Source organism: Phocoena sinus, chromosome X (genome assembly GCF_008692025.1).
Source record: "Phocoena sinus isolate mPhoSin1 chromosome X, mPhoSin1.pri, whole genome shotgun sequence".
NCBI classification, from domain to species: domain Eukaryota; kingdom Metazoa; phylum Chordata; class Mammalia; order Artiodactyla; family Phocoenidae; genus Phocoena; species Phocoena sinus.
In genome coordinates, this window is record NC_045784.1 from 20,820,419 (window position 1) to 20,832,421 (window position 12,003).

A 12,003-nucleotide genomic window follows, 5' to 3' on the forward strand; every position below is an offset into this window, starting at 1 on the left:
ATTGAGACTCTGATGGACTGTAAGCCTCACCTGAATAAATGCTTCACCTTGGGAAGAATTAGAAATAGGGAAAAAAAAATAGATGCTATGATTCCTAAAGTCCTTGCTAGATAGAGTATCTGCCATTTTCCATATAAATGTTAGGAAGCCCAAAGGCTTCTAGGCAGCACATTTTAATTTCAGGGGAAAGATAAAGTTTGTCTTCTAGGAAAAACCATATATATTCCTGGATTTGCTCTAATTATTTGAGCTTTGACGAGTTTTATAACCTTCTGGGTCTCTATTTCCTCATCTGTAAAACTGAGACTATAGTAGGCTTTGAGAGAGTAAGGCATGCAGACACTCCGTACACGGCGAGCACTCAATAACTGTTAGCCATTGTAATTCTATAAAGCTAAACAGAGCTAAAGAACAGGTGATCTCTGTTTGCATTAAAAACTCAGTTTACATAATCTAGGTTTACGTCATGGGGTTATCCCTGTCTCTGGTTACACCCAGGGCAGGGAGCTGGATTTGTTGAGTGTAAACTCTGAACTGAGGTCAGAAAAGGGGTTGGCAGTGTATGTGCTGAGAAAGTGACCAGGCCAAAAGGCCTGCAGAAATGGAACATTCCCCTGCAGTCCTCTGAGAGGAAAATGGGGAGCTGGTGGCCTCTTCCTCCACGATGCGATCAGCAGTGGCCTGGGAGAAGCACACTTGGAAACAACCCTGTTAGCAAAATATGCCTCTTGGTTTTGGTTTTTCCTGGTTTCAGAGCCTGAGTTCCTACCACTATATTGTTCTGGTTGGGTTCGTTCTGCGTTCCCCAAAGACGCTAAGCCTCTTACTTGTTTCTGACATTTGGGATCTTGGAAACAAAGCATTTTATAAAATTAAAGGATGACAGTAGATGTTCTGGGAAAGGCTGCATGCATCTCTTTCGTACATCTTTTTTCCCCCTCGATTTTAATCAGATATTAGACAACCAGGTGGTACTCTTGTTAGAGAGGCATGAGGTTCTACAAACCCGGATTCAGTAAACTACAGGCAGCAGTATACAGGTCTTCACGATTTCTCAACACTGTCTATCACATAAAACATAGATTCATTTTCTAGTGCTGCTATAATAAATTACCACAAATGTAGTGGCTTAAAACAACACAAATGTATAATCTTATATTTCTGGAATGCAGAAGTCTGAAATCGATCTCACTAAGAAAAAATTAAGGTGTTGACAAAGCTGCATTCCTTTTTGGAGACTCTAGGGAGGATTTGTTTCCTGGCCTTTTCCAGCTCCTAGAGGCCATCTGCATTCCTTGGCTTATAGCTCTTTCTTCCGTCTTCAAGGCCAGCAGCCAAGCGTCTTTCAATCTCCTCTCTCTCTCTCTCTCTCTCTCTCTCTCTGACTTTCCTCCCTCCCTCCTTCCCTTAGAAGGACCCATGTGATTATATTGGGCCCACCCAGAGGGTCAAGGATACTACCCTCATCTCAAGCTCCATAGCTTAATCATACCCTCAAAGTCTCTTTTGCACTGGAAGGTAACATAGTCACTGGTTCCAAAGAGTAGGATTGGACATCTCTGGGGAGGCGCATTATTCTGTCTACTGTGAGTACCTAGCAAGGCATTGTAGCTATGCCGTAGGTAAGCAGTAGTGAGCAAAAATAGCAGTCCCTGCTCTTGTGGCAGTTTACAGTCTAAAGAAGGCCACCATTCCCCAACTTCCTACAGTCTTGACCCCCCCAAAAGATTGTGAATTATATGTGATACCATATAAGTTGCCACAAGCCACTCAATCTCTTAAAGCTAGCGATTCTGAGTCAAACTCAACTTTCCTTGTTTTCAACTCCTATAACCAATTACTTATCAAGCCCTGCTCAATCTACCTGAGAAGTGATTCAAGCACTTCCTTCACATCTTCACTAACATTGACCTCATCAGTTGCCACTGGGATATTGCAGTCACTTCCAAACCTGTTTTTCTTGCCATCAGTCTCACCCTATTCCCGTCCATTGTCCTCACCATGGTGCCCCACTGTCTTAAAGAAATAAAAGAAAAGGCAATCGGAAGGGTGGTGGTGAGGCAAAAAATGGCTAACCGTTAACGAGTTCTCACTATGTCCCAGGCATTTTTCTACGGATACGGTGTATATGGGTTATGTCGCTTAAACTTCAAAACAATTAAACGAAGTAGGCGTCATCATCATCAACAACCCAATTTATAAATGAAGAAACAGGGGCACGAGAGAGTCAAGTAACTTGCTCAAGGGCACACAGATAATTAGTGGAACTACAGTTTAGACCTGACAATCTGTAGAAATTGGCAAGATGATTCTAAAATGTATGAAAAGACAAAAGGACTAGGATAGCCAAAATTACTGTGCAAAAGAAGAACAAAGCTGGAGCTTTATCACTACCTGGTGTCAAAATTTTTGATAAAGCTACCGTAATTAAGACACAGTGGTATTGGCACAGAGATAGACAAATAGATCAGTGGACCAGAATTGACAGTTCAGAAATAGGGCTTCACATATATGGTCAATCGACTTTTTGCAAAGGTGGGAAGGCAGTTCGACGGTGAAAGGACAATCTCTTCAACAAATGATACTGGGACACTTGGACATCCATATGTAAAAAATGAACCTTGACTTATACCTGACACCTTATACAAAAATGAACTCAAAATGGATAATAAACCTAAATATAAAGCTTACTGCTATAAAATATCTAGAAGAAAATAGGAGAATAGCCTTTTTAAAAATAAAATATTTATTTATTTATTTGGTTGCCTGGGGTCTTAGGTGTGGCAGGCGAGCTCCTTAGTTGTGGCATGCGAACTCAAGTTGCAGTATGCATGTGGGATCTAGTTCCCTGACCAGGGATCAAACCTGGGCCCCCTGCATTAGGAGCACAGAGTCTTATCCACTGCACCACCAGGGAAGTCCCAGGAGAATAGCTTTGTGACCTTGGGTTAGGCAAAGATTACTTAGATCTGATACAAAAAGCATAACCTAGAAAAGAAAAAAGTGATCAATTGGACTTCGTAAAAATTAAGAAATTCTGCTCTTCAAAAGGCACTGTTAGGAGAATGAAAAGACAGGCTACAGACTGGGAGAAAATGTTTGCAAAACACGTATCTCCTAAACGACTTGTATCCAGATCATATAAGGACCCTCAAACCTCAATGATTAAGAAAACAACCCAATAAAGAATAGGCAAACTATTTGAAGAAACACATCAACAAACATATAAATGGAAATAAGCTCATGAAATGGTACTCAGTGTCACTAGTCATTAGGGAAATGGAAAATAAAACCACAATGAAATACACTAGACACCTATTAGAATGGTTTTAAACAAAACGAACCTGTCAATACCAAGGGCTGGCAAGGATGTGGAGCAACCGAGACTCGAAACATTGCTGTTGGAGACACAAAATGGTACAACCACTTTAAAAAACAGTTTGACTGTTTCTTATAAAGTTAAATGCACACTTACCATGTGACCCAACATTGCCGTGCCTGGATATTTACGCAAGTGAAATGACAACTTATGTTCACAGGAAATCTTATTTGCAAATGTTTACACTGACTTTGTTCATAATCACCCCAAAGTGGAAACGACCCGGATATCTTTTAACTGTTAAGTGGGTAAGCAAACTCTGGTACATCCACACGATGGAATACTATGCGGCAATAAGAAGGAACAAACTAATAATAAAAGAAACAACATGGATGAGTCTGAAATGTAGGTATGTTAAGGAAGCCGGTTCCCAAAGCTATATGACTTATGACTCTATTTATATGACATTATGGAAAAGGTGATACATAGGCACAAAAACATTGATGGTTGCTAGGAACTCTGGGTGAGGGAGGAATTGACTCCAAATATGGACGAGGGAATTTTTTTGCATGACGAAACAGTTTTATATCTTGATGTGGTGGCTGCATGGTTGACAAAATTTTTCAAAACTCCCAGAACTGTACACTGAAAAGGGTAAATGTTACTCTATGTATATTATAACTAAAACAAATTTCATGCTCGACTCAGTGAATATGTAACAAACCAGTTGACTACTGTAAATTAGGTTAATTATCTTGTAGTTAATTCAGTTCTCTGCCTCCTCTAGCGTGTCTTTTCTGGCCATGGGTTTTCTCAGCGTGTGCATCTCTGTCGAGCTGCTGTAGGGGCGGCAGCAGCTGGACTCCTTAGAATCAGCCAGCGTGCTCGTTGATGTGCTCAGAAGGCTCCAAAGATGGTGTGCACTGAGAATATTTTCAAAAAACCTCATCCCGTGGAAAGAGCAGGCAATTAGGGAGCTCAAGTGCAGGGGGTGCTGAGCCATGGTAAGCACTGTCTGGCCAACTAAAGCTCACTGGAATACACGCACAGCCAGGGACAGAGACTCACCCGGTGCACGTGTGGCCAGACTGCCTTGGGGGTCCTCCCGGGGAAGAGTAAGGCGTGGGCCACACTCTCCACTGTTGGCATCGTGGGCTGTAGTAGCTGACAAAAACCTCACGTGGAATCGCCCCGTTCACTTGGATGGAGTACAATTTCACTTCTCCACACGCCCACATATATCACGGAGCACACTGTCTCCATCACCAAGAGTGAATGGCCGCATTCTTCCGTGGCTCTTCAGCCACAGGTGTAGCCCGTGCTGCCGGGGCCCTGCCCATCCCCCCGAGGTACTTGCCATCCTGTACACGAGGACTGAGTATTACTGTAAGCACTCCTGACGCTCTCTCTGAGGGCACCCAGGCCCCAGGAGCATGGGTGGCTCTCACATGTGGCAACCCAGAGTGATGGGAGATAATGCCCTCAGGACTGTCGTCAGTCAAATGAGAGAGAGGAGTGGATGGAGAAACAGCCCAGCCTCCTTGCCTCTAGGGTAGAACAACCTGAGCTTGCTCCGTACTGTCTCCCAAAGGGCCCCAGCAGGGACCAGTTGTCCACAGCGGCCTTCTGCTCACGACTGTGCCTTTGATCACCTTCTTCCCCATCCCTGACTGAGCTGCCCTTTCCCTGAGCAGCGTCTCTCGGGATGAGCTCCCAAATAAACCCCGTGCACTCGAATCCTCTTGTCAGGGTTTGCTTCTGGGGAACCCAACCGGAGACACAGTCAAGACCACAACTGAGCATCTCGCCCATCCCATGACAGAGTGGGCAGATGCACCTCTCTACTGAGAGAGGGGTACCCGGGGATGTCAGCTTAGGGGCTGCATTTGGACCAAGCTCATGGTTTACAGAGCAGGGTAGTGGAGGGGTTCCTAACCAGGGGGATGATTTTGCCCCCGCAAGGCCTCTTGGGCAACATCTAGAGCCATTCTGGGTTATCACACGGGGGATGAGTGCTGTTGGCGTCTAGTGGGTAAGGCCAGGGATGCTGCTAAACGTCCTACGGTGCACAGCACAATGCCCCCTCACAAACGTCACTAGTGCCGAGGCTCAGACGCCCTGGCGCACTACAGCACAACACTCTGAAGACCCGGCTCGGGACGCCTTTCTCACCGCTCAAAAGGGGATGAAATATTTCTTCACACGAGTCTTGAAGTAAAGTAACTAGAGCACGGGGTCAACCGTTCCTTCATTGTTGTGCCAACTTTGTGCCAAGTGATGACCAAGTCGGTGACCAGACAAAGACGGAAAAGGCATCGTGTCTGCCCTCAGAGAATCCAGAGGCTGGGCGTGGAGAACGGTGCAAACACACACTCGATTCCCTTCCGATGCGAAGCCTGGCTCTGATACGGCGTGTGGTACGTGTGCTTTGGCAGAATGGCAGAGACAAGGAGGCGAGCTCCTTGGAAGTCAGGAAGGGATATTTGAGGTGATGGGTGGAGGTCGGCGGGTAACTAAGCAGAGAGGGCACAGAGCCCTGAAGGGGTGGGCCTGTCGGTGCCCGGTGACTATGCTCAGAGCACAGAAAGCAAAGGAAAGAGAGGAGAGGAAAGAGGTGGGGAGCAGACAGGCGCCAGGTGGTGAGGGGCCTTGTCTGCAGGGCTGGGGCAAGGTGAGCAAGCCAGGCACCCAGGGCACCGGCCCTGTTGGGACCTGCACAGGCCGAGCGTGGCTGTCTCCTTGCACCCTACACCCTGGGCTCCCGCTTGCCTCACCCTAGCCCCAGCCCTCCTCCTCTGTCGTGCTGAGAAGCTACCGGGCCTGGTCTGCAGGCTGGGGGCAGCCCTCAGAAATCCTGGACTTTACTTTTCAGAAGGATAACCTGACTCCAACACAGGTCCACTGTGCCACTTCCCCTCCAACAGAATCTACCTCAGATCCCCAAGAAAGCAGAGCTTTCCCTTTCTAATTAGCCTCTCCACCTACACGGAATACTGTCCCAGACTGGTACTTTTCCAGACCCAACACACAGCAAATTCCTGAGCACAGAAGGTGAAGGGGATCATGGTTGGTGAGAAGCCTGCAAGAGGCCGGCAGGCAGCTAAGTTCATCTGTTCAAGTTGGAAGGATAGGCAGTGCTTTGAGTGAGGGTCAGAGCTCCTGTTCACCTCATTCAGTTGGGCTTGATTAAAGTTGGCTATTTGGATGATTGGATAGCAAACTATGGTTTAACTATCCAGTCTTACGCTTAGCCTAAAGGTGGGCATGTGGAGGGGAAAAGAGAGAGACAGGGAAGGATGCTTAAAAGAGCTAAGAAACTAAACCGATTTCAAGCCCCCCCCCCGAGGCATCCACAAGTATTCACATTGGCCTTTCGTATCCGCGGGTTCCGCATTTGCGGTTTCAACCCACCACGGATCAAATATAATCAGATCTGCAGAGGGAGAACCAGCGATGGGGATATGGAGGGCCTACTGTAAGGACTTGAGCATCTGAGGGTTTTAGCATCCTTGGGGGGGCGGGCGGGTGTCCTGGAACCAATCACCCGCTGATACCGAGGGACGACTGTATACATTTGCCCAAAGACAACTGATATGCCAGGAGAAAATTATTCTTGTCTATTGCTGAACGAGGGACATGTTTAAGGAACTCTTAGTCAAGGAGTTTTTAATCCTATGTCGGTAGACTGTATCTACTGTAATATGTAATTATCGTAATTGCTATTGGTTAGAAAAACACATTTATTTTATAGTAGTCTGTAATTCAGGAATTTCACCAGTTTATCTTGGATTCTTCTCATTTGTGACTTCACTATGAATATTGTATTATCATTACGTCTACACCTAAACATCAAGAGATTCTTTAAAACAGAAAACAAAAAAAAACCTGTCCAAAAAGGCTGGCAGATTGCAAGGCAACAATATTAATGGAAAACAATGGCCCATAAATTACCTAGGACTCAATCATACCACTCCAAACCACCACTAGGACTGTAGCTATGGTCTACAGTTAGAGTAACCATTTAAGCTGTACTGCCGTCACCTGGAACAACAGTTCTCAACCCTATCAGATGCAAACCACCTTTTAAAACAATTTAATCCTGAATGGAATTCTTAGACGATATAAGGTACCTACCACACACTTTGAAAAAGACTATAAAGTCCTTTCTGAAATACCTAGAGAAATAAAAGGTAAGTACTTCTGTAAAAGAATGTCATGTTACGTGCACATCTCTATGAACACCATGAGGCAGGAGATCACTGGAAGAATCAATGAAGAATTCTGATGCTTGCACCAAATACAGCGAGCCTGCATGTAGGCAAGAGCTATGTATGGGGACTCTTTTTTGTTTTGTTTTGTTCTGTTTTGCGGTACGCGGGCCTCTCACTGCTGTGGCCTCTCCCGTTGCGGAGCACAGGCTCCGGACGCGCAGGCTCAGCGGCCTTGGCTCACGGGCCCAGCCGCTCTGTGGCATGTGGGATCTTCCCGGACCGGGGCACGAAACCCGTGTCCCCTGCATCGGCAGGCAGACTCTCAACCACTGCGCCACCAGGGAAGCCCTATATGGGGACTCTTTGGGTGTGTTAAATTGGCGATGGACACCAGGCGCAGTCCTGCCACTGGGAACAAACAAGCCATTCCCAAAACAGTGAATAATGCTTGGTGAAGCGATCGCCAAGAAATGACCACCCTTCATGACCTTCCCGGCAACTGCAGTACCACGAAAATTGGTGCGTATTAAAGCCACACCGAAAAATGATAGATTTTTATTTTGTTGGCTGCTTGTGCTTTTCAAGGTTATAAGAAAAGAAGGTGTGGCGAAGCCCAGCCCTTGGTGGAAGTGCAGACCCCAAAACCAGAAGTGAAGGGGGCGGGCCTGCGCCCAAGAGGCAATAGAAGGATGAGGCCTGAGCCTACGATCTGCGCAGGCGCACGCACGGATGCGCGCGCCTTCGGGGGGGATGTGCGGGGGTGGGGGGCGGGGGGGGCGGAGAATCGCTTACATTCACATCCGGGTCATCTGCTGCCACGCGGGGCGAGCGAGATCCAGCGCGGTGGCCGCTTGCACGCCTTTAGGTCTTTCCCTAAATCGCAGGTATTTTGCGCGCTGCTTCTTCGGGGGCGGGTGTCTTGGTGTCCTTTTGGAGGTGAGGCTGGTCGCGCCACTGTGGAGTGGCCGCGTTTGCAAGAATGCTTGTCGGTACTGCAGACAGGGTTTTCACCCGGTTCATGTGCTCACTTACATTTTCTCTTCCATTAGGCCCCCCATTTTGTACCGCAATGGAACAGGCTCTAGAACGAGCTTTGGATCGTGCGGAGTATATCATTGCAAGTGCCCGACAGAGACCTCCGGAAAGGAAATACCAATCTAATGGGGAGAAGTCTCTCTATGAAAAACTTTATGACATTTATGTTGAAGAATGTGAAAAAGAGCCTGAGGTTACGGAGGAATTAACAAGCAACGTGAACCTGTTAGAGAAGCTTCTTAGGAGAGAGTCGTTGCCGTGTTTGGTGGTCAGCCTGTACCCAGGAAACGAGGGCTATTCGCTGATGCTCAAAGGGGAAAATGGATCATCTTCGGAGATCATCCGACTGCCCTACGAAGAAGGGGAATTGCTCGAATACTTGGATGCAGAAGAATTACCTCCTGTTTTAGTGGGTCTCCTGGAAAAGTCTCAGGTTAACGTTTTTCATCACGGGTGTGTGATAGCAGAAATACGGGACTACAGGCAGTCCAGCGACAGGGAACCTCCCCATTACCAAAGCAGGCGTATTCTCTTACGTCCCACGATGCAGACTTTAGCCTGCGATGTAGAGGCCATAGCCAGAGATAACCAGAATTGGACCCAGGAGGACAAACTTTTGCTTGAGAGCCAACTGATCTTAGCTACAGCTGAACCACTGTGTCTAGACCCTTCTATATCTGTAGCGTGCACTGCAAACAGACTGCTCTATAACAAACAAAAGATGAACACTCTTCCCATGAAAAGGAACTTCAAGAGGTACTCTATGACCTCTCTGAATTGGCAGCAGGAGCTGTCTCGTCCACCTCCTAAGCTAAGAGCCCTGACTTCCTGCAAAAGAATAAGAGGAAGTAAAACAGGTGGGAATTACGGCCTCAAAACTTTTAAAGCAGGAAGTTGTGTAGATATGTGGAAACAGAGACGCTGTGACTTGGCCGTACCTTCTCAAGTGGACGTGAAGAAATATGCTAAAGGGAAGAAGTCTGTCAGATGTGATGGCTCACAACCAACAGTCTGGCCAGTGCGTGAGGTACAAGGTGATCTTGCATTTGGATGTGACGCTGGCTACCAGTCCCAGGCAGCAAGGCTGACCGTCAGGCAGCTGACTGATAATTCACTTGCCTCTGGAAAAGGGTCCGGTACAGAAGCCACGTGGGAGAGACAGCCGTCTCCCCCCCACTCCTTCGCAGATGACCATCCCTACAGTTTCCCGCCCGGGGCAAAGTCTGATGCTGGGAGAGTGGTCAGTCGGCCCGAGGAGTCGGTCCAGGAGAGCACCCGGTGTCCAGTGCAGATGTCACACAGCTCCAGTGGCTCAGCCGGTCTCAGGCAGCCTTCTCCAGGGAAAGAACCAGAACAGCCTAAGACTGGGTGGGTTCAGTCTTCAGTGCCCGACAGAGGAGCCACACATCCACCTCCACCCATGCGACTTCCTTGGCACTCAGGAAGGAGCTCCTGGGGTGAGAGTCTCACTTCACAGCAGGCAGGCAGCTCTCAGGCCTGTGCATCTCCTGGCCCTGCTCCTAAGCCACCAGGTCTCTCCCAGAAATCCTCTGTGGGGCAGAGCCCAGTTAGCACGCTTCCTGCCACCGCCCTGTCCACTGAGGGCTCATCGCGGACGACCTCGGGCTCCCGGGTCACGGTCATCTCCGTTGGCCTGAAGGTCATCAGAGAAGTGGGCCCCAGACGCGGAGGCCAGGCCTCGGGGAGAGGCTGTGCCACCAGAGCCCCAGCTCCCGGGGGGATCCAGCCGGGCCACCTGCCCGCAGGAGCTCCGCCGCCGCCGCCTCCTCCTCCGGAGAAAAACGCTTCGGATCTCAGACCCTTTCCTGTGGTGCAGCTGCCCCGCGGTTCGCTCCTGCGCAGCAGCCAGCAGCCGGCCCCGCAGCCGCGCCTCTCCCAGCTGCTTCCCCGGCAGTGGCCCTGCGCCCCGCCTCCTCGGCTGCCGGCGTCCCAAAGTCTGGGGGCACGGGGTCCGGGAGCACAGGTTCCGGGGGTACGGGGTCCAGGGGTCCGGGGTCCGGGGGTACAGGGTCCAGGGGTACGGGGTCCGGGGGCACGGGGTCCGGGGGTCCAGGGTCCGGGGGCACAGGCTTCAGGTTCACAGGGCGCCGCCGTTCCCAACACGGTCGTGCGTGCCGAGGAAGCCGTGGTTGTTCACCTCGGTGCAGAGGACGGCTTCCAGCCGCCCCAGGTGCTCGTGTTGTCCCCGCCGGGCTCTGGCCTGAGCAGCCCCGGGCTGAGCTCCCCGCGGCCGCAGTTGCAGTTCAGCGTGCACGTGCGCCGCCGCGACTTCCCCTCGGGGCCCGCAGCCCAGCAGCCAGGCCGCGAGGACCGCGGATAGAGGCCCGCCAGCCGCTCCCAAGCCCTGAGGCCTGGCTGATTTTCTCTCCTTTAGAAAACACAAAGAGCAGCGACCGAGTGCATTTCGAGTTTCACCCGCATTTGGGTTTTGTTTTAATGTGTCGCTCTTTTTTTACGTTGTTAGACGTACAAACTTTCTGCAGAGGCACAAGCCCGTGATTTTTACATAGAGACGGGGAAGTGCTTTACTAAACTGGCAGGGTTTCGCCGAAGCCATCGCTTGGGCGGTGGCTGTTGACAGTGTTTTTTATTGCGATGTTCTCAAGTGTATCCACATCCAAACTAGGGTCAGTTTAAACTCCTGAAGCCTGTAATTTCTCTCCAGCAATAAAACTGCAACACCAGTCAAGTCAAGATTAGTAGTATTCTAACGAGATGTGACTAACACATAACTAGCAGCTTCACCCTTCTACGTGTACAGCTCAGTAGTGTTAAGTGGACCTCTGCCGTTGCTGTACAACAGATCTCTAGGGTCGTTTTCTTCTGGCAAAAGTGAAGCTCTATCCCCGTGAGCACCAGCTCCCTGTTTCCCTCGCCCCCAGACCTGGCCCCCACCCCTCTGTTTTCTGTGTCTCTGAATGTGACTGCTTTAGATACTTCGTAGAAGTGGGATCGTACAGGATTTGTCTTTCGTGACGGGCTCATTTCACTTAGTGTCCTGTCCTCGAGGTCCCTCCATGTTAGCGTGCCACAGGAAGGTTGTAGCCGTTTACAGGTGCTTTCGGTGTACCTACGATATACTGACGCGGCCTACGAAGTATTAGAAACGTCCCTCGGAAGAGAGTGCACTTTCCTATTTGTTTATTCAGTTTAAAAGCTTTTTGCACCAGTGTCTGAAATGCAATTTTTATACATTTGGTTTGGGAAAAAAACAAAAACAAGCTAACGCTACCAAAAATTGATGCTTGGCATCTTGATATTGAGGCCATGGGATACCTCCAAGTGCGCAGCATGCTTTAGGGGCCCTTGCTTGCGTGGATGTCCCCAGCCCTTTAAAAGGAGCCCCCCACCCCCAGAGCCCAGCTGTTCTCCTCTAGGCTGCAGTCACTGGCTGTGAAAGGGGGATGTTGTCTTCTC

At 49.2% G+C, this 12,003-nt stretch overlaps 1 protein-coding gene across 1 annotated transcript; it reads left to right on the plus strand.

The window, feature by feature from the left end:
- Positions 1-8,599: 8,599 nt before the first annotated feature.
- LOC116747817 (transcription factor SPT20 homolog) lies at positions 8,600-10,906 on the plus strand. The gene has a single exon (XM_032620354.1). It carries the CDS (start codon positions 8,600-8,602, stop codon positions 10,904-10,906), a length of 2,307 nt encoding a protein of 768 aa, XP_032476245.1.
- The last annotated feature ends 1,097 nt before the right edge of the window (positions 10,907-12,003 follow it).